The following is a 24,218-nucleotide window of genomic DNA, read 5'->3' on the forward strand; positions in this document are numbered from 1 at the left end:
TCTCATCCATGTTTGGAGTATACCCGCCCGTTCATCACAGGCGCTCAGGCTCACAGAAGTTTATTTAACAGCCCGTCAGCTCCGGTGGGCGGGGCTCTGCCGGCGGACTGGCGCGGTCTGAGGTGGAGGCTTCAGTCGGCCGGGGACCGAGTTCCGATGATCATCCGGTCTGATCTACATGTAAACTTCAAGGTGTGTGCTTTGTGTGTGTCCACGTCCGTTTGCAAGAGTGTGTGCCGGATCTGAATTTGGATCTCCCTCCCGAGGCGGTTTCCTTCACACACGGTCATTTACAAACAGAGGCGCCTGTGCAGTTTCATCTCAGGACAACTTTGTGGATTGTAGGACATCGGCCCCCCACCCGGTGTCAGCGTGGATCATACTGACCCTTACTCCACAGGACAAGGTGAGCTTCATCTGTAATTGCTACAGTTCTTACATATATAGTTATAATCCAGCAGTAACTTTTAATCGCATTTTAAATACGTTTATTGCCTATTTCCCCAAACGCTTATAATTTAAAGCACATTCTTAACAAATAAACCTCATCTTTTTTATATCAGCGGATGGCTCTGATGTTGTCTCTCACTAACTCGTTGATATCATTATAACAATTAAGTAACAACAGTCAAATAACATTTTTGTCAGGTTCAGTCAATACAAGCTATATTTAACCAATTATAATTGGACAGAGACATGGAGGATATCATTTCCTCTGGTATTATGTCTAACTGAAGCTAAACCCTGTTAATGAAACGTTGTTGAATCTCACTATATGTTTCCATAACCTCATGTGAAGCAGCTCTTGGTTTGGGGCATATACAGTTGAGGCACATCGCTTTATTTGGATAACAAAGACTTATTTTCTGATTTATGAGGAGAGTGAGGGTTCTTTTATGCATTAAAGAGAAACAGGTTTTTCCAAAGTAATGGGAGATGCTGAATTATGTGATTGTGCAAATCATCAAACCCACACTTGTTCCATTCAAATCAGTTTTTTTTATATGCATTTCATTGTCTGACTGGCTACTGCCAAGTGACTTTGTTCAGGAGGCTGATGGCAAAAAAAAAAAAACAAAAAACAGTTGTCATTGAAAATTGTTCTGCAAGCCGTGTCAGTGTCCAAATGATTATGCCGTGTCTCCGTGTACTTACACTCATGTTGAGGCTTGAGCCAGTCTGCCGTCTTGCTGCGTCAGTGCCAAGGTTAGCCCAGCAGACATGAATAGTGATGAGGATGTGTGCTGACAGCTGAGTGGGACAGGAAGGGCTGTTCCATGACTGACTGATCTGGGCTGTTCGCTGCACCATATGCTCCTTTTCATATCATGCTGCGAAACATTTGGGCCACTGTTATGACTCATGGTATCTTCTCCTCCCTTCAGCTAATTTTTCAGTCCTGTCTCAACAGTAAATCTAGTTATCTGCAAATATCATGGGTCAGATAAGTTAGTATAATCTATTCAGGTTTAAAGTCTGCCCCCGTAAGAACAGAGGTGAGAGTTCTATCTGGATCCTTGTCTGTTCTGTACTGAGTGCATTACAGCTACCTGACTCACTGTAAAAATACCTGTTTCATGCACTTACCATTTACCCAATGGCAGATGTTACCAACTTTTTAACAAACCATATTCATTCACATTATGCAGACAACAACAACAACTATAACTACAAACGAAAAGCAGAAATGCAGTCATCAGCTGATAGTCCAGTCCAGAGGTCCAGAGTCTTCTAATTATTACATTTGTTTAGCTAAGGGAACAGACACCTGTGTCAGTAGTGCAATGTTTGAGCAGTCACTATTGCTGTTTCATGTTAACCTAGAAACTCGGAAGAATGGGCTGCAGGTGTTGGGTTTTAAGGCTTAACCATTCATAATGTGGTTCAACAAATGCATAGGTTGTACTGGGAAGGGATGTGGACAGAGAACGGGGCATTATCCTGGTGAAACTGTCTCAGACTTTAGAGTTTTCCTCAATAACATTTATCTTTTGTTGTTGTTGTTTTTTTTAAGTTGATATAGCTATAAAGACATCATTGCTACTTTATGACATGTCACTGGTATCATAATCCTCTTGACAGCTCCAGATTTTTATTTTACCCATGTTCTTATTTTTAGTTTTACTTCACTCCGCTGCTGATTTAAAGCCAAAGAGTGTCCGTTTACAACATTATATTTCCCCCTTTTAGAGTCAGTTGAGCAACAGACCTTGTAGGGATTTCTTCTTCTTGGATACCACTGTGATTATTAGTCTTCTCTTTTTGCTTAAGCATATTTGTGCCTGGTTTTTGTATGCCTTTGCTTAAACTATGCTGTGCTGAAGGTTAGTAAACTGATGACACACAGCTTCGTCTCTGATGTTACAGAGCATGTTGGGGGGAAAGTAGGTTAGTGGGCCATGTCCTGCAAGCTTAAACTGAATGCTAGTCTGAATATTGCTAGAGCTACTTAGTGTGACTGGGCATGCACAAATGGTGTAGGTTTGAGCAACTGCAAAGGGATCATTGCTCCCCTCTGTCTCTTTAAGAAAACAGAGCGGTGCTCCACATAGAATGAATGTTGAATGTTCAACCCATGTTGATTAATCTCAACCACACATGAAATACAGTAGAGTGAAATCTGACAACAGGTTGACTAACATCACAGGGTGAAAATGACTAACCCTGTCTATATCTATCTCAAACAATGTGCTGCTTGTTTGTGTTTTTGTCTGTGTGTGAACAGCTTATATTTACCATTTACACTGTATGAATAATCACATTTGCTGTTTTAGAAATGAATCTTGATGTTTGTTTCTCTAAAAACATACATTTTACACAGTACAAACTATTTCATGTTGGAAGAATTAGTCTTGCTTCCTGCGTGATACATTTTTTTCACACCTGGCTGTTGCAGTCGTTACCCTTGGGAATGACACACTAGGCTTTATGGCATAATATCTCACAGTTTGTTTTTTTTTTATCCCTGGGTCTTAGTTTTAATGCTCAAATGTCCTTCATGTAGCACAATTTATAACTGAAATTGCATTCTTCAGGAAACTACTTTCAGAATATATAACCCTATTTAAATGTTAAAGTTTGTCAAATATCCTGAATGCAAGAGATCCCTGACTGCGACATAAGAGCATGGTTAGTAGACAAAGCAACACCAAAACCAATTTATTGTAAGTCATGCAATAAGAAAAGCTGAGAGAAATGTGAAACAGACGTTCTGACTATAGTAAACAGGCATTTAAAGTATGTGTGATTTTCATCAGAACCATACAAGAGTCCAGTGTTTCTTAAGAGCCTGTAACAATAATTCCTGATCTTTCAAGTGTTTTGTATGGCCTTTGGGCAGCCATTTAAACTTTTCCAAGTAAAGTCCTGGAATACATTGTCCTGCTCAAACAAAGATATGACCACTTGTGACCGCAGCACTAATCAGCACAAATTAGCTCGACATTCAGCTGGTCATAGAAGGTATAATCTCCTCCTTTGGAGAATTTTTGCTTGTTGCTTATTAATACACAAACACACACACATAAACAGAGACTTAAAGACTAAAAATATTTTGACTTTACGTCCAAATGTGTTTTAAGTGATCATGTAAGCATACATATTAGCAATATGATACTTATGCATGCATATCAGCATTATAATATTGTGTGTATATGCTTTGGGTTAAAGGCAATCATTACTTTTTAAGTATTGCTATAGGTATCTGTGTTCTACGATGAGATGAGATTTATGTCAAAAGTCTGCACGGATGGTGAATGAGTGATTGCCTCCTTTATTGCAAGTGCGCTGATTCTGTTTCCTTAGAAAACAACAGAGTCCAGTCAAACGTGATAAGATGAATAAAAGACTTTTTGTTCCTCAGGAAGTTAGAAGAAAATTAAATACACAAAAGTAAAGCAGATTAATGAATTTGAATATCACAAGCTACACATACATCTTGAGAAGAATTTATCAATTTACTAGTAAATTTAATGAATCATTTTGTTTTTCTAATGATTGTTCATTTGAGTTATTATTTGCACCTCCTAGTCTACTCTCCTCCATTTAATGATCTGAGTCATGAGGTGGCTTACATGTGGAAGGAATAAGGAAATTATATTTATCTCAATTCATTTCTGAATTTTTAGTTTCACTGACATCCAGCAAACTACAAAATGATTGTTTATCAACATATTACTGTGAATGCTGTATGTCAATTTTTTCTATCCATGTGTATGGTACAATGTGTTGATTTGTCAATTGTCAATCAGCTTTGTTGAGCCAAATCTGCAGCTACACTATATCATGCTATTACATCCTTACACTATATATGAGTATTGAGAATTGTAAGCTTGGCATAGCTTGTGATATTTTGTGTTGGATAATGAATAGCTGGCAAATCTCCATTATGTTGATAGTGCACTTTTGCAGGCGCCTTTGAAACCATGACAGAGGGAAGCTGTTTCATGAGACAACAAGGATGTTACCCTATTTTGTGCCTTAATAAGAATGGCTTTATTTGGCCAGTCAAACTGTTTGCACATGACTCTTGAGACTATCTCTGGTATTCATGCCACCCTCTTCAACCGTGTAACTATGACAGACAAAATGTTCAACTCCAGTTATATAACTGCTTCTACAGACGTCATCATCCTTGCTGCTGATCTCTTGCTCCAAAGCACACAGCTATTGTCCTCAGCTGCTTCAGGCTCAGATCTACTGGGGCATGATTAAGACACTTAGTTGCCCCCCCCTCCCCGCTCTCTTTTTTTTTTCTTCTTTTTTTTTTTAAAGTTCCCTTAATCCCGCTCCAAGGCGTATCACATTATTGAAATTTGCTTGCTTTCTTGGCGTAAAGTGATGGCATTTCAGGAGATAAACATCTAAACATTTTGTGTGAACCCTTTTCACAGACTGTGCTGCAATACATTCTCCATTCATTAAAATCAATAGCTGACCTGTTTTGTTTTGTTTTTTTTTTTTACTTTTGAGGCAGTTCTTGCTTTTCAAAGGTGTGAATACTCCATCTTCATCAATGATGTTCAATAAGGATCAGCTAAAATAAAATCAGCCACTATCTGACACAGACTTTTATTCCTCTTGTCTATGAATCCATGCTTTTTTTCTGGAGACCATGTTCGTTTTATACAGATCCACGCAACTCGGGGTTCAAGTTTTCCCTCGTTACAAGGTTACCATCAGGAATGGGTGTTGCCACACCTTTGTCTTTCAGATGGAGGAAAAAAAGGTTTCACAATATGTGTTGGCCCGGCCCCTGTGTGTGACCTAGATGTGATTTAGATCTTTAGCTCAGGGTGTTGGCTCCATGTGCATTACAACACGGTTTGTTTTTGTGGAGTAAAATACACAACCAAAGAACCAAAGACCATAAATGGGCATGTCAGGTTGAGTAGGTCATCTGTAATCTATGATGTCAAAACCTGGTCGTTATAGTGACACTGAAATAGGACTTCACACTCCGTGGTGACACTTGAGTTTTACTTCCAGTTTGGGTCAGGAAGACGTGAAGAAATGTGAAATGCTTACACTTGTACACAGGATGTACTGATAGAGCAAGCTGCATTCTCTGGGTTAAGCAGAGTGCTGTATAGGTTTTTATATTCCCCGAGGACTTATGTGAATTTAATTTGGAATCTGTTCCAATATTTTAAGTATTTTGTTAGTATGGCATGCATCCTTTCAGATACATATCAGACTGTGATTCTGTGATTCTGTAAATCTGTAGAGAAAATCTGTTCCTCAATCTGGAGTGAGATTTGACAGCGCCGTCACAGAAACTGGCTCTGATTTAAAGCTTTGCTCAAGGACACTTCAGCTGGGTGAACAAATCATGAATCATTATCACAGCGAAGCAGGGGCTCTACTGTCACTCCACAAATCTGTTTGGCCATTAGAATGAGCTGTTATCCTGAATAATGTGTACGCATAATACCATTCACAGGGATTGCGGCCTTTTTAAGCATCTAAATTAGCTGCATTTCATTGTACTTTAATCAGGCACCAGCGTGTCAATAATCAGTGCATGTGAAAATAAGTCAGTGTAATTATTGTTTTTTCCAGACAACTAATGAATCAGTCTTTTATCATTAAAAATGTAGACGCTATTAATCCACTTTTCTCATGACATCTATTGTGAATATGTGTACAACAATTCTATCCTATGAAAAGGTCTTCTGGTAAAAGAGAGATGCTTTATCCTCCTTATTTTGTGTTCAACTAAAATGTTCAATTGCATGAAAAATAAACCTGTAATTGTAAATAGACTCAGTTTATATGCTAAATTGTTGTTTTGATGTAGAAATGTGAATTGTCTTCAGCCCTCTACTTTTGGTCCCTGTGGATAAAAAGTGAGTATTTGCTCTTAGTACAGCTCAGTATTTGGCTATTTGTATGCCTGTTCCCTCATGGATAGAGCTTTTCACAACAAGCTGCTTTTATCTATTAAGAATAACCTGAGTTTTTGTGCTTTCAGTTGGACACTTTTGAAATATGGACTGCAGAGTTTCATAACAAGGAAAATGAAATAGCAATAGATAGGAATGGAGACATAAGGTAATTTTTTCCACAGACTGCTTGCAGAAGGCTATTTGAGTTCACTGCCTGTGCAAAAGAGCGTGGCTGCTTGTGGTTTTACAGATGCTCAGTGATGGATTCATTATAATGTTATTCTGGTTATCAGCTGGAAGTGTGTCCTTGGGTTTGACTTGTACAATAATCATGCATTTTTACGTTCTTTTAATCAAAGATTTTACCTGCAATCTATGTTGGAATCAGTGATACAAAGAAAGAGCTGCATTGCCCTTTCCACCCATGCCCTAGAAATGTGACCCACATATTTGCCCACACACTGCCTTAGGTAATTGCATCTTTTCCTGAGCAGCAGCAGACAATAAAAGGCCTGAAATAATTTGGTGACTCATTTAGACCTGTTGAAAGAATATAATTATAAAGGAAATTTGAGAGTAGATCTACCTGGTGAAAGGATGTTTGTTTTATAGTTCTGCTTTCTCATTGAAATGTTGTGGCCACCCACTGCGAGACAGTGCTGTGTGGCGAATGTGTAATTACAAGGCACATCATCATTGACAAATGTTGTTGAATAAGCATGAAACATAAACCCAGAATGAGTGAAAAAAAAGTCATAAAATTTATAGTTCTAGACTGAAAATGAATGAGCTCACTTCATACGCAAATTACAAGAATGATTCATTTATTTGTTTATTTGAAGTCAGTTGATATAAGTTAGTCAAGGTAGTTTGTAAAATGTCTCCATAGTTATGATGGGAGTTCACAATAGTGAATAAAAAAGAGATGTCAGGTTTTTCAAGATAAAATATAAACATTTGTTGATCATTCATTCATTCATCTTCTACCACTTATCCATTTCTGGGTCGTGGGGGGGATCTGGAGCCAATCCCAGCTCACACTGAGTGAGGGTGGGGTCACCCTGGACAGGTCGCCAGTCCATCACAGAGACAGACAGAGACCAACAACCACTCACACTCAGACCTACAGACAGTTTAGAGTCACCAATTAAAACAAACATGATGTCTTTGGATCTGAATATCTGGAGGAAACCCATGCAGGGACGGGGAGAACATGTAAACTCCACGCAGAAAGGTTTCAGGCTGGGAATCGAACCCGTGAGCTTCTGACCATTACCACATTATCAATGTAATTTCTTCATCATAATTTATGAAAATAAATACTAATTTGATAGTAATTTTTTTTCCTCTTTGTGTAATTGATTCAGCGTCGTTTAGGCTGTTTACACAGATGCAGTTATGAAGAACACAGGGAAAGGGCATGTGTTTTTCCTTTAGTGCACAGCAGGTGAGGATGTGTTGGACTATTGTGACAAGATTGTCCAGCGGGTAGAGCTCAGTCAGTGCAAGGGTTCAGCTGTTGCCCAAGGGGGGATTAATGTGAGGCTGCTGCTGCTTGGTTCAGACAGACAAAGCTTGTGGGAAAGCACAGCTCAGAAGGGGCACAATTATTTGTTTCTTTACTGACCACTGCCTTTTTTTCTATTTGCTGTTCCGTGGAAGAGAGTACAGTTTGGGGTAAGAAATGTGCTGAATAGCTCATTCTATAATACCGTTCCAATTTACTTGCTCTGCTCTTGAATAAGGTCTACAGATGTAGCCAGTGGTGCTCATGCATTCTGGATTACATGGTACAAAATGTCCTCATGGAACTTCAAGCTAGCTAGCAGTGCAAAGCGGGAGAAGACTCAGTCTGTAGAAATAACCCACCATTTCCTGTGATGAGGTGATTTTCTTGAGTGAATGCAAGTGGAGCATTTACTGTTGATGAGATGCTCTTACCTTTCTGAGAGAAGGAGAAGCTCCGAAGCATTCAGCATAATCAATCTTTCCATACGCAAGGAAATACTCTGTTTTGATCATGCACTGATTATAAGCAGTGATCTAAAATAGGGCTTTAGCTTTCTTACGTCAGCTATAAAATTCAAAGATTTGCAGTGTTCAGGTAAAAAATATATCTCAAACAGTATCCAGCAGAAAATACACTGAATTTCAGTGTTGCTGTGTGCTGTTGCTGTTGCAGTGTTGTTGAGTCACCTTTTAAGGCTAAATCACCAGTAAATCGGTCATCACTACTGTAGGAATATTTTGAGAGTGAGCTTAGGTTGTTATAATGAGGAGCTCATTCAGCCAGAAAGGTTTTCTGCCATTTTTTTTATTATTATTATTCATTAGACTAGCAAACGGGTTTGTGTGTGAAAAATATCCCCAGACCTGAAGAAAATGGAAACCAGTAGCTTAATGGACGTAGCTGCCTTGGATGGGGGAAAATAGACACCACACATTGTTACCATGGGAACACAGAGTGAACAGCAGTGCCACAGTCTAATTAATGACAGTCAGTGCCTCAGCAGAGGGCCAGGATGACATCATCAATACCAGTATCACAGATGTAGCTGGAGGCAATATGGCTTAACGTCTGAGCGATTATCAAAATAATCCAGTTTTTCACAGATATGAAAGCCAAGCAGTCTGGACAAAGGTACAGGATGTAAAGAACCCAACACTGAGCATTAATTATGTAGCGAGGCTTGCTTATGAACACTAAATGTCATCTCATTATCCAATAGCATGACCTACATAAAACAGCGGAACTAATCTCTATGTAGGCGGATGGTGAATAATGCAGTAAAATGTGGGAGATCTTTATTAATCGTAGATGTCTCGCACTTGTTGGTCACTGGCATAGCAACAATTTAGTTTAGCTTGATCCTCATTCACTATCGTCACTGGTATTTTTCACTTCCCCAGCATAGCTAAAGTGGGCTTGTGTTCTTGTGTGGCAAGTGTGCTTGCCAATTAGTGTGCTTGTACTTTCTATCAGCATCGACTCTGTTACATAACAAACAGCAGTTGACCCTGCGTTCATTTGTCGGCAAAATGTTTTCAGTTACTTGTAGACATCACATTGTGTGTCACTGTAGAGGTTCAACTCATCAGGTAAGATGTTTATTTCAGACTTATGAGTTTACAGCCTTGCATATGACACTGTACTTTGATACTGTAGTGCTTTAATCTAAATCCAAATGTCATTAGGTTAACATCAATAAGTCGTTGTCACAAAGGTAATGCTAACAAGCTGATGGTTGAATATTTACTTCATAGTTCGCTATGTTAGCAAGCTAAGACTTGCCAATTAGAGCTTGGCACAAAATACAGATGAGCTGTATGGAGGTGTAGAGAGCAGATATTTGTCCAATATCCAAAGTGTTGGATTTCATTCCCATTCATTCAGGATAAGCTTTTCACTCAAAGCCACAAATTTGAACCTCATGGAGGGACAAGAGAAAAGGTCACCAGGATATCATCAGGAAACTCTGATCAAATATGGACCAAATATGGGACCTGACTGACAGACCAACCCTGGCATCCTAAAACGGTTGAAAAGATTAATCAACTTAATTGCTGTAAGTCTAAAAGTTTGGCTGCTCTTGAGAATAACATCCCATCCCAGCTAAATCACATCGGTCTTTGGCTCTTTCAAGCAAATAGGAATCTTGTTAAATTCATAGTAGAAACTCTTTGAGCTTTAAATTGTTCATTGACGACCTTCGGAAATCATCAGCTCATTGAAGAACATTAATGTCTTCTATTACTACACTAAGCATGCCTCACTGGGACTGATAGAAAATAGTGATGGCAAAAACAAAAACTATGAAGAGCCACTAAAAAAATATTAGTAACTTTACACAAAATGTTGGGAACAAATTCCTAGAGTGAAAACCAGCCGTGCCTTGCCCTTCCCATCCCTACACTATCCTTTGGTGTAAAGCGTTTGCAGACTAGACAAGTTGGTAAACACAAAAGTGCTGTGTCCAGAATGTTGGCATCATGATTTCTGTGTGTTGAAGGTCACTTTTGAGGCCCTAACCTCTCATCTACCTCTGGAGCAACAATGTCTCCCTGTGACCCACATATAATCTGTTTTACTTATTTAACATCTGTTTGTGGTCTTTTTTGCTTTCTCTGAAACACTTATCTGTATCTGTAATCAAAATTGGCTATCATTAGAAACCTCAGTACCTCAATGTCAGCTGGTGTTTTTTAAGATCTGGTGTCACTATAAACCAAGACATAAAGTATACAGTATTACTGTGGCTGTTGTGTTGTCACTGTTGTGTTCATATACACGTGGGTCTATTGTTATTAATTGTAAGGGAATGTGCTCCAGTGTTGACATTCTTTCTGACACTTTCTGTTAACTGATAAATGAAGCCTCAAGAAACCATTATGGTCCATTATAATCCAAATCGACTACACATCCTTCACCCATCCTGTAAATTCCTCAGTAAAAGATCTCTTGAATGGAATAGATCTTGTGAATGGAAAAACCCTGATCAGTAACTGCACTTGCCTGAAACATAAATGATCACTATTATTTACTTACATGAACATTTTAGTCTGCAAATGTGGCTTAAAATGACTCTATGTTTGGTTGAACTCCAATGTTGCTGCTGATGTTGGAAAGAATATTAATAGATAGACATAGTTGTAGACATAATGACACATGCATTGGTAATAATTTTATATTCCTAAAACATTTCCAGGTGAATAGAATACTTCTGTTTGCAGTCATCTTATAGTCTTGGCTGACAGCATACTTTACATCATGTCTTTGTCTGGGTTGAGTCACTTTTGTAATGTCGATTTCCATTTAGTTCATTTGACCGGACTTCTTTTACTAGCAACTTGCAAGGCGCAGGTTACAATAATTCATTGTTCTCTATGTGTCGTACATAGTGTTATTTTTATCACCTGGTGCTTACCTAAAACTTACTGCAGATGGGCTTCTGATCAGCTGTACTGTACTTTATGTGCTGCAATCCAGTCTACTATATTTATTTCACCAACATCTACAAGTTACCATCGTTACTGAGAAGAAAATGATTGCCATTGGGCTTTACCCAGAACTACGTCTGTCATCCACCTGACTGTCATATCAGAGAAACTGGAGCCCCAGTGTGATACACAGTGGGAGCCCCACACAGAAAGAGCCAACAGTTGAATTGCATTTCTATTGTCAGCATATTATATTTGGGGGGCTCTGTAGCTCTGTAGAGAACTTATCTAACTTAATAGCTGTGTGCAAAAAATTTCACTATACCTGCAGTCAACAACTGTTAGATATCATCATCTCAACACTAAAGGAAAAACACAAAAGATTCAGTTGTCTACATAACCCAAAGATGTGCTTATTTAGTTTTGAGGATCAGAGAGACTCACTCATCTGTGACGTTGTATCCGAACAGCTGTTTTAAATTATATCATACTGGTTTAATATCATAACTCAGATCTGTCATCAAAATTTGGCCTTCTACAACAGCTGGAGTCTGAATTGGCTCTGGGAAAGTGTGACTCATCACATGGAGATGACCATTGAGACAAATGGTCTGCATATCTAGCATTGTCTCAGCTGTGTGCGTCAACCTTATGGTCGTCTGGAGGGAAATTGTAATAATAAAATGTTGAATAAGGAGGACTTGGAGAGCCACTGGGAGCTATTTCCTTTCCCTTGACTTAGAAATCACATTCACAGACTTTTCTGTCTGAGCTGCAACAAATTTTCTTTTGCTTGTTTAATCTTAAAGATAAATCTATCTAGAGTATATTTTAAGAATGAATACTATTAGGGGTCAGGGTCTAGAACAAGTTAAAGGTTTTTGTGGAGCTCAGACTGTATTTAATATTGAAATATTATACCTTACAAATTTGACAATATAAAATGATTCACTAAAAATGTTCAACATACTTGGAGGCCATAACTGCCCATGGTTTATGAAAGTCTCCGTTTATCGAATTGAGAGAATGCATTAAAATTTTTCCGATGTTGTAAACTGACCTGTCAAAAGAGTTGATGCTTTTGTGCTCTGTTGTTTGTACTTTTAACTTACATGACAAGTGGCCTTTATCACAAGACCATCTATAAGGAAAGTCTTCTATGCAACATGAACAACCAGGATTGAAAGGAAAGGTAGTTCTAAAAGGGTGCAACAGATGGCAGCATCAAAGCAATAGCTGCAAACCAAAAACCTACCCCACGAGGCCTTGTCTAATTATAATCTGAAGTACACATTCCATGTCATATATTTGTCAGATATAGCTAAGTTGATACAGACCAAAGAGAAATTCTGTGATCATCATGATGAACAAACCGTTTAGCCGTTGATGGATCGATGTCCAATAGTCATAACATTTGCATTATTGGGATGCTGGAGCCAATCCCAGCTCACATTAGGTGAAGTTGCGTTCGTCCTTGGACAGGTCACCAGTCCATTACAGGGCCAACAAATACAGACAAACAACAACTCACACTCACAGTCAGACCTACGGACAATTTAGACTCACCAGTTAACCTCAACATGCATGTCTTTGGATGGGAGGAAACCATAGGAAACCCATGTGGGCACGGGGAGGCCCCGGACCCGGGAACCAAACACAGCTTTATTGTGAGCACTAATCATTATGCCGCCTGGCTGCCCTTACCATGTACAGTTTAGTGATATTATTGGTTTGAATCAGACTTTGGGCCAGTGTTATATGTCACTGTTCACCTGTGCTCGTCAGCTGTGAATGGGACGGCACTGTCATCCACCACTTTGGCCCACCCTGAAATACTCAAATTAAAATAAAGTAGGAGTAGACATTCATGCCTCCATCAAGATAGATTGTAGTAATTTAAGTTTTCATCAAATAGCACCACTGCGTCAATTATTTAATTTGACCAGCACTTAAATTTTCGAATAATTTTACTAAATGACGCTGATTAAGTAGAGATTAGCATGCTAATGGGTGTAACCAGAATGGTGACCATGTTAAGCATTATATAATATAAATATCACTATTTTAGCATTATCGCCGTGACCATGTTAGCATTTAGGTAAAAGTACCTATGTACCCCACAATACATTCTCATGTAGTATATTTCATTTAAAGAGCTGTGCTAACACTATGTGAATGCAGTATGATGATCAAAATTACACACATTTCAAACCATGAGTCTTATATTAATACTTTAATATTCCTAGTTTGTTATTGTTGTTGTTTTACGATTTCTCAACCATATATAAAAACTAAAAACTCAGTAACAGTTCTCAAGTTCTATTTCAAATTCAAATAGTTTTTTATTCTTCTACACTTGTGTATTCAAGAGTACACGATCCACCATTTAAGCCAACAATGGAAGCACTTCTGATAGTAGCATCAATCTTGGAACAAGTTTAAAAAACTCAGTGGTTCCCAACTTTTTAGGGTGTAGGTGAAATTGTAGTGTTTTGCATCCCAAAGGGTGTGAAACATTGAGCTGAATTAAAAAATTTTTTTTATTTAAAGATGTGATGAAAGTATTTTTTGACCTCAGACAACCATATTGGTAGTGTTTTTCAACCTCTGATACGACTCATGGGCCTACCTACACTTGGTTAGATGTAGGAAGATATGCTTTGGGTTTGATGCAATCATTTTTGGACAACTTTAAATTTGTTGACTGGTCATGGAAAACAGAAACAACGAGCTGCTATTTTCACATGTGAACTGATCATTGCTACATCATATTCCACCCATCTACTCTGACCTCCTCCTGACAAAGACATTGTCCCTTGGCCAGATAAAAATTGAACTTTAGGTTAAAACAACCTGCTGCAAAACGCATCACATATATGGGCTGTAGTAATGTGGGCGTTGCTGTGAATGGATCAATCCCTGGAATAAGAGAGGTAGATCGAGAGAGGCCTTTCAAAGAACACCTTGTCTTGACAGTAATTTCTGAACAATAAACAGACATTACACAAATTTGGAGTTTTAACAAGCATATTTTCTCAGAAGCTCCCCAGACTGGCACGCAGTCTCTGGGATTCATAATTAACATCTAACTCATGATGATCACTTTTGCTCTTCCACATTTTGCATTACTGGCAAAAGTCCAGGCCCCCATTGAGGTTCGTCAAAAAAAAAAAAAAAAAAAAAAAAAAGAAACAGGCCGGTCTTTCAGGATAAATGTGCAACTAACCTTAATACATCGAGGACTCCTTGTCATGCTTGCATGGCCAAGTGGTATTAGGCTTCACTTCAGACCGTACCATTCACAGCTGCAAAACACACATATAGGCGGTTCCTGTTGACGGTCCCGAGTGTGTCTCAGTGTGGTCTATTATGCATTTAGCACGTGATAAAGATTACAATCCCCTCCTCCCGGTCACCGAGGCTTTTCTCTCGGTCGGTGTCGCCCAGCCGCTGCCGTCGCTGGCCGAGTATTGAGCTACCAGCTGACCTACTTTCTCCGCTCCCAGCCACTCGGTCCTGTTTACAAGCCCCTGCCAGCGGTAGGATGTGGAGTACACTGCCTGGAAAAACGGACGGACACAGCCCGCAAAACTGAACAGGTTTTTTTTTTTTTCTCTTCGGCAGTTTGATGATAAATCGGGACTGTCGAGCCGCAGACGAGCTCACCGGCGATTAATAACAGCGCGTTATTATTAACTTAAGGCGTTGTTATGCAATTGGAGGCTTTCTGAGCTCTCCGTGGGTCAGCCGCTATGCTGTAGTTTAAAGAAGAAGGGGAATTAAAAAAAATGAGTGGATTTATCAAAGTTAGGCGTGGATTTTTGCTGGAGAGCCGCTTTCAAGGTAAGTGAGATTGAATTTAAGATCTCAGTTTCGCGTCAGTCTTAATGTTGTCATAATCGCTGCCGCCCGTCTCCACCGTGTATAACGTCAAAGTTCAGGAGTGGCCTCTTTGCAAATTCAAGTGGAGGTGGTCGACCGCATGTCAAGACCCAGTTAATGATTTTCTACCAGATCCCAGAGCTGTGCAGGCTGAACATATATATGTTTGTCAACTACAGGGGTCTGTATTAGCTCCACGCAGCCGGCCAGCGCTCTTGAACGCTGCTTACATGTTTTCAGCTCTCAGTCATCAAGTGCCCTGGTTACAAGGTTGAAATAACCTATTTTCCCCCCGTTGCACCATTGCTGGTGACATTCATGACAAAACACTGAAGGGATTTTCGTCATCGGCTCCTCAAAGACGCACATAAGCAAAATGTTAAATACCACAGGGACAGACTTCCTTGAATAATTTCTCAGCAGGGTTATGTTAGACTGATGTTACCCAACCTGGCAGCCTTAAGTCTACTGGAGTTCACATTTCTCAGACCAACCAACTAACACTCCTTGTTCTCGTTACATTTTGGGCTCCACGTTTGCATCAGACGTGGTGTTGTATAGAGAGATGTGCACTGTTTTTCCCTGGCACCATTACTTATTGACCATTCACATATTAGGAAGTTAAAGGGTCACTGAGTGCACTCATCGGCAGTCCCAGTGTTTTTCATTTATACATGTGTGACGGAGGGGCCTCCTCTTCCCTTATCTCTCACAGAGAGCTTTCCTACAACAGAAATCACAACAGAAAAAAACGGGCCTCTTTCCAATGAAGGAAATCATCTATATTTAATATATAGATGGCTTGTTGATATATTAAAAAGAAATGAACTGGATTTGAGAAGCATTGAATTTTTGTGTTTATGTCCACACTTAGTGTATGCACGCCTATTTTTACTGTATATGTGGACTAATATGACCAGCAGATGCTTGCTGGTCAGGTTAATGTTTAACTGTAATTCCCATCTTATGGGGAAATGCAACGAGTTCATGGTTATAAATATGATTTATTATTATATACAGTGAAAACATACTACCTATTAAAACAAAATGTATTGATTTGATTTTAAACATATCCAGATTGACGAATGGTAAACTTGTCCAGGCCCTGTTAGTGTTAACCTGAGAGCATGACCTAGCAGCTCAAAACCAGATACAGGTGGTCACGCAATATAAACTTTAAGACTAGCAGACAGTAGCACCCGGCACTCCAGGGATAAGTGAACAAGTAGCCAAACTCATTCATCAGCGCAGTGGGCTCTCTGGCTGGACTAACATAGTACTTTTTCAAGAATGTTGTTGGCTTTCAGAAAGCTTGCATATGGTCTTTTCTCACTCACAGTCTATTACCAGTTTCATCTTTAGTGTGGGTGTAAGCAGGTGAAACATTAGCATGAACATAATAAACCCTGGGAAAAAGTCCTTTCCTGATAACAATTGTGGTCAACAGCAGAGGATAATTTTTAGCTCCACTGCAAACCAAATTAACCAGTTCTATCTCGTGGCTTCATCAATATTTCTTCTGTAAATAGTCATAGAAATTAATTAGACAAGGTAACAATAAAATCAACAACAGTAATGATAATAATTTTTTTTTTTTTTTTCATGAATTTACTGTTTGGCTTAGCACTTTACTGATTAATTTATATATATATTTTTTTACAATATATTATTATTATTTTTATTAGTTACTCATTGCTGCATGCTTATGAAGCTATTTAAAACTAACCCTCAAGTAGAAGTGAAGAAGTAGAAGAGTTATCCACAAATAAGAAATTGCAGCCAGTATCTGAAGTTTTGATATTGATTGGGCTTTTAACTTTTTCACTAGCTGTACATATGTAAACCAGTGATATGAGTCATCTGTGCTGAGCATTTCTGCTTTGGTGTTTAAAGACCAGGAGTGGGTGATGCACATAGTTTTTTTTTACTGATATATTCTTATAAAGTCTTGGAAAATCAATCGAGAAACTGTTTATGTGGAGCTGATCCAGCAAATTAAACACCAGACAAATAAAGCTGCATCATCCCACTGATGCCGAAATCCAATATTGCAATAAAGCAGTACTGCTCCTTGATTTGTGTTATTACCCACAATATTTTAATATGAGCAGCAATATTAAAGGCATAGTTACCACAGTGCTGTTGTAAAATATCAGTCGGACTGACAAACTTCGATAGTAACAGGAATAAATAGCCAAAGTAAGGTGAAATTACCAGTTGAATTATTTATAAAAGGGGTCTGTCTAGATGAAAAGTAACTGAGCAAGTCAGAAGTCAATAATGATTACGGTAAATTATGGGAAGTATAATTACACAGTGCTATTCCCACATGATGACGATCAACAAAGTAGGGTTTTCTTGGACTTGGCTGTTGCAAACAACAGCCATGCCAGAACAATTCTCTGCTCTGAGGTTAAAAAGTGAAGATTTTAGTCCCTTTCAAGTTACAAAGCATAATGTTTTCTTAACCTAAATGAGCAATGAGACAGTGTGGCTTAAACACAGAGCGTGTGTTAAACCTCCAAGGTATGCCAGCCACACCTTAGTCACCGATGTTAAAGGTATGCTGTCTTTGACAGCAAAAGGGAGATATCTGTGTATCTGTGGTCATCAGGAGGATCCGGCCTATCATCCATGCCCTTTAGAAACCTCTTAGCGTAAAGTTGTTGATGATATCTATAACAACCTGTTTGCTTGAGTTGTATAATTCATCATTAACCAAGAGCTACACACAAATTCTGATAATCCTTCAGATCCGTCGCTCAGATTAATGACAGGGATGGTTTTCATTTTCATTAACAGGATGTCAGTTGCCTACTGCACAGAGTGTAGCTGCGTTATGTGACTCACTGATCAAAGACCAGAAAGGGCACCAGAAAAAGGGAAAGAAGGAAAAGTGAGGTGGGAACAAGGTTTGCAGACTTCAGGCAGTAGAGGATTATGTCTTCAGCAACAAGTGAGCTGCGCAGCGTCTGAAGTAACACTGCTACAACTTTTTTTTTTTTTTCTCATCAAAGCCAACAATGTTTTTTGGTATGTGTTGGTATTTCAAAAGGTAATTAGACTGGTTTTAACTTTTAAGATTTCTTAGATGTTAGATGTTTATCCCATGAGTGCGACATGGGATAAAAACACAGCTGTTCTTTCCTGCCTGAAAATCTAGTTACTGCATTTTTTTCTAGGTTGGAAACAGTAATATCTCTCGTAAGAGGCTAAAGGGGAGGGAGACTAGGGGGTGGGGGGCGGTTGAAGCAGCAGGTGTCTTTCCTCCATTAAATTTTAAAATGAAACCTACGTGCTTTCAAGAAAAAACTGCGTAACATCAAGTTTCCTCTATGTGGGGTAATGTGCCATAATAAAGTAATTATTGGCAGAGTAATAGCCTCCATGTCTTTTACAGCTTGTTTACAAACACACCAGAGTGTGGACTTGAACTTCAGTGTACTGACTTTTTCCAGGTTCAGGTTGCTAGTTAAAGGCTTTAAATACCTGAGGGCACAAGTGTAACCAGAGTCAGGTGTTTTTTAGCTTTTAACCTTGCAAGGTGTGGATTAACCTCAGTGCATTAGAAGAATGTATGATGATATCTGAGGTCTCGTTTTACACACCTTGTAGAGGGACGGCACATGAATTGAAGCTGCATAAAGCAAGCATCTTGACGCACCTATAATTGCTTATGTTTTTAGACATTATAGCAGTATTCATATTCTAATATTAGTTGATCTATTTTATGATTGACACAGAGGAGATTTGCCTCTCCAGGATTTGTCTGAAATCAAAAGTTCTCGTTAAAAATTTCAGTAAGTATTTTTTTGTGTTAATTGGTTTGTAACATATCTGTCTAAACAGCAGTTTGGCAGTAAGTGTGGACAGGGAGGGAGTAAAGATTGTTTCCCACTTTGATAGCTTATTTTTATTTATTTAAGTACCTGGACAGAATGTCATGGTCAGTTTCTACAGTTGAGCATTTACTGTAAACATTAAAATCCAAATTGATGTCCAATTTAAATAATAAATAACATTTTCTGTAATAATGTAGAAGATGTATCCTTGAATGTGCTGGGCTCTTATCACAAAGTTTCTCTTTCTTCTTTTACAGTTTCCTATATATGTGTGTGTTTGTGCACAAAGCGCGATGGGAACAATGTCAATACAAAAGATTTCTTTTAAAGTAGTTTAAGACTGGGTTCATGGTTAAAAACCGCCAATTTGAATTAGGAAATAGTGTCTGAACCTTTTGTCTTCGATGCTTTGTATGCTCATCCACACAACTTCCTGCATTGGAACTACACACTACTGAAAGTTTCCCCGTTGTCCATGCCAGCTCTGTGGAGCACAGCCAAAGGGACTGTCAAGGTTTTGGTCAGTTCTCTCTCCAAGGTCCTTCTTGTCCAATTGCCAAATCTCTTATCTCATGGCTTTTTTTTTCTCTAATGTGTACTGTCAGCTGTGAGACCTTATATAGACAGCTGTGTGCCTTTCCAAATGATGTCCAATCAGCTGAATTTACTGCAGATGGAAGTTTCAATGGTTCAGTGTGAATAGTCCTGATATACTTGCACAAACTTCGCAAATTTTGATTTCATTTTATCATCGCAGAATATTGTGTAGTAGCAAAGTGTGGAAACAGAATTTAGGAAAAGATTGATGAAGTAAAAATATATAGATTTTAGTAAGTTTCGATGTAACAAAATGTGGGAATGTGAACAGTTTCCATATTCTCTGTAAATGTTGCTGGACAAAAGTAAATCACTTTTGCAAGTCATTGCAATGTAGTGTGTAGTAATTATTGCCAGGTCCCACATATCCAGTGCTGATGCAGTTTAGTGATAAACTGACCAATCAGTTTCTAGAAGCAGCTGGCTGTTGCTGACTTGATTTTTCTTCCTCTCATACCGAAAAACGCATACAGTTTAACATTTTCTCAGATAACTGCATGTATATATGTCTAAAATCAATTTCAATTTTACTAAATGTTAAAAGATGGTCTTACAGCAAATTGCAAAGTTAATTAGATTCATTTCTAGGCAGATTCAGGACACAGGCTTTCATTTCCTTCAGTCAGATGGAGACGAATAATCTTCTAAGTAGGCAATTATTCAGCACTGCACCACATCACTCTTAAATTTCCATGTTACCAAGTATTTCTCTTTTGATAATGGCTCTCATTTGACACAATGATCATGGAAAATGCAATAACATAGTTTCCCCTGAGGGCACTTGTGTATATCACTCACTGTGAAATAAAGATAAACAGTGACAATTTCCTGAATTCTCATTATCCACCAACTGTAATTGTAACTTGGACATAATTTATACACAATGTGAAATATTTCCAGACCACAAAACCAAGAACTTTTTTAATCAAGGTACAAGGAAAGTGTGTGTGTTCTTTTTCTACTGGAAAATGATGGTGACTGAATAAAATAAAGTGATTGTTTCAGACAGCTCTGGATGACTAAAATGATCCATGTTGTGTTAACCACATAAAGAAAAGGAAAACATTTTAAAGCAAAGACTATATGCAGAAATGTTATGAATAGGTGTAATTAAATACAGTCTTGAGTTGTTTCATTGCAGCTGAACAAGACAAGTGTGTGAGTTCTTAGTTTGGAGGAGGTCACTGTTAGCACGCTCTTTTTTTTATGCTGGGTTATCAAAGGAGACGTATGCTTCAGACATTTTCTAGGTCAAGGGAGCGCTTCATGCGTAGAACAACTTCTTTGCTTATGAAATGTCGCACTAAGGTAGAATCTGAATAATGTAACTTATGCAAAATTTACTTTCTATTATAGTTTTACAATAAAGCACCTAAGTCTGTAAAAAGTAACAGAAAAAAAGGAAAATTTTGAATTATTTATCATCCTTCAAACTTGTTCCAAAGAAAATACGTGCTTAATTTACATTCAGATGATTTCATCCAGCTGAGTTTTTCCTCTTGAGCAGCACCCCCACTTTCTGGATGTTGTAATCGGATTTATGTGTCCACAGGTTTTGGTGTTTCTTTGGTGCACTGGCGACGGCAGTGGGCAGCTGGTCCACTGTAGAATTTTCCAAAAGTGTTCAGACAAGGTCAGTGCGAATGGGACTTATAAGAATTCAGAAAGGGCCTGGCTGGGAAAGGGAGTGAGTATGGACAACCTTTCTGACTTCGGAGGCCCGTGTCCATCCACCCGCCGGGAATGGGAGTGAGTAGTATATCTATACCTATCTACACCTATGTCTCTCAATATTTGATTTAAGCCAATTTAAAAATGTATTAGTGTGCATAAAGGGAGAGAGTAACTTTATTTAATCTTTCAGTGGTTGGCTCATCATGAGCACCATGAGAACTATTGCTCAACTGGCCAACAATAGTGTGTGCAATTAAACATTAGTTTAAAAATAATTAAAAATTAAACAACAGTTTAAAGTGCACAGATCAGACCGATTACTTCTGTGAAATAAATTGAGTTTAGCTGCTTGTCAGAGACTGAACAAGATATTTTTGAGTAGGATTGAGATGATTGTAGGAGGACAGTATGTCAGGAGAAGAAGAAGAATTCATCTGGCTTTTCGAGGAATTCTGTCAGCATACGTATAACCCAAGACGCACAAGAAAACAGTATACAGTGTATTTGTATATTATGCTTCAGAAGATCTGAGGAACTCTTTATCACATTCATTTACACACTCGCACGCCCTGATTTGAGTGTGCTTCATTTTCGCACACATTATTATGTGATAATACTTGAGATCTAATGCCTATTCTTTCAAATTGGTATAATTTGGTGTATATATATTTCCTGACAGGATTTTCAGTGTGTACAACACATGTTCTTAAACCCATGATTCAAATGAGGAAACCCGACATCCAAGGAATATTTACAGACACATCTGCAGGCTTGAAACTTGGAACTGAACTTGATTTATATTTTGCCCCTAATTTTCTCCATTCCTAACCGTTAGCTCACTGAGTGAACGTGACGTGCAACAGTATCACTGTCTTTTTGTCTGTTCCCAGTGGACAGTATTTCAATTTTTCAAACGCAAAAACCTCTTCCCAACCTGAATCTGAAATGGTCTCAACCCAAAGAGAACTCAGGAGAACCTACCTGAGAATTAATCTTGTTAGTACTTGTTATGTTACTCATCAGACAGGAACTTGCTACTGCCCATACATTCAGGTTAAAGTCCTATTTTGCTTAGGCTTTATGACTGACTATCTTTATTGCCATTAATGAACTTGGTATAGAAGCTATAATAAAGTCCAATGATAACAAGATAACATTGGCCCAACCTAATTTTTAATGTGTATGCTTTTGTTTGTAGCACCAACAGCTGTGTGGAGGATCTAATTGACGAAGATGAGAAAGACAGGGCAAAAAGGTACTAATCCTTCTGTCAGCTTGGACTTGTTTGAAAGTTTTCACTTTATGTTAGTTTATGTAGCGCATTTAGTTACAGCATAAAATGGACATCTCTTTCTGTGACATAAGTGTTGTTGGTGTGTGTATATATATATATATTAAGTACAAGCATTTATTTGAATGTAAGGCGGACCGATGATAATTTGAATTAGATTAAATAAATATTTTAATTATTTTTAATAGGGTGGAATGATGGTGACATTTTCTATTATCTATTTATCTATCTATCTTCATTCATTTATTTGTTTGCTTGTTTTCAATAATGGTCAATATTGGTTGATATTGGAATGTACTGCCACTACAAATATTTCTAATTTCAAATTTCAATGTATATATACAGTACGGGCCAAAAGCTTGGACACACCTTTTCATTCAAATGAATAGGAAAGTGTGTCCAAACTTTTGGCCCGTACTGTGTGTGTGTGTATATATATATATATATATATATATATATATATATTTTTTTTTTTTTTTTTTTTTTTTTTTTTTTTTTTTTCCTTTTGTCTTTCCCATGTCCAAGATTTAAACACCTCCTAGTATGTTTATACATATCTGGAAATAAAACTATTTCTGATTTCTAATTATGTACTGTCAAAACACTCCAGAAGCACCAGAAAGAATTTCCAACTTCGCTGGTTACCAGAACTATACAGCCATGAGAGAGAAAAAACATAGTTATTTCTCAAATGAGTTTTTATAGTGGGATTGTAAATACTCCTTTACACATATAAAAGAAAGAACAATATTCAATGAGCTTCCACATTCAGATAGTTGGTTACTTTGTCTGCTGTTTGGTGTGGAGCTTGTTTTTCTAAGCTTGTCTGCTTTAAATGGTGCTGATGAGAGCTGTGACACTGAACACTACAGTAAATGTTTAAATGAATCTGCTAAAGAGCCTAAATAACTGTTGAATTGCGTCGGTGGTGATCATGTTCTCTGGATTCATTGCTGTGAGCAGCCTCTTTCACCTGGCACTTGATTCATGATTAAAACAGAAACATAGGCTGGGATTTCAATCAAATTTAGAACATAAGCTGAGAAAAACAATTAGCAAATAGAACAAAGTGTAAAAAAATAAATAAATAGTGGGCTTGGATGGTTTTATTCTGTCTTTAATCACCTATTTCTTGTAGTTCATAGAAAATGCTGTTTTGTGTTTGTTGGGATTCCATTTGTTTTTTTTTTGTTTTTGTATTTGTTTTGTATTGTGTTTGTTTTTTTAAGCCTGTGCTAGTAGCATGTAATCATTCAATATTTAACTATTTTAAGAGCTAGAAGACCTCAATTTTGTTTACTTAAGTCTCTAACAGTTATTTTTACATATAGATCAGATTATGCCCAACATCTGCTCATATTCAGCACTCAGCTGCTGTTACATCCGCATCCACTGTTTACTAATTGTTTTCATATGCTGGCTTCTTTAGGGCATCTCGTAACAAATCAGAAAAGAAAAGAAGAGACCAATTCAATGTGCTCATCAAAGAGCTATGCACCATGCTGCAGGGCCAAGGCCATCCGCGCAAGATGGACAAGTCCACCATATTGCAGAGAACTATTGACTTCCTGCAGAAACAAAAAGGTAAAACAATATATTGCAGTCTTT

At 38.1% G+C, this 24,218-nt stretch overlaps 1 protein-coding gene across 4 annotated transcripts in view; it reads left to right on the plus strand.

Annotated features, from left to right (window-relative positions):
• Positions 1–222: 222 nt before the first annotated feature.
• The window catches only part of npas2 (neuronal PAS domain protein 2), a 35,471-nt gene continuing 11,475 nt past the window's right edge, over positions 223–24,218 (plus strand). For 2 of the 4 annotated variants that reach the window (XM_029518775.1, XM_029518776.1), the window contains exons 1-4: positions 14,932–15,167; positions 21,198–21,394; positions 22,518–22,574; positions 24,040–24,194. In XM_029518775.1, the coding sequence (XP_029374635.1) occupies positions 21,339–21,394; positions 22,518–22,574; positions 24,040–24,194 (268 nt within the window). In that variant the 5' untranslated portion in view covers positions 14,932–15,167; positions 21,198–21,338. The other 2 variants (XM_029518777.1, XM_029518778.1) reach the window with 2 other exon arrangements.

Source organism: Echeneis naucrates, chromosome 14 (genome assembly GCF_900963305.1).
Source record: "Echeneis naucrates chromosome 14, fEcheNa1.1, whole genome shotgun sequence".
Classification (NCBI taxonomy): Eukaryota; Metazoa; Chordata; class Actinopteri; order Carangiformes; family Echeneidae; genus Echeneis; species Echeneis naucrates.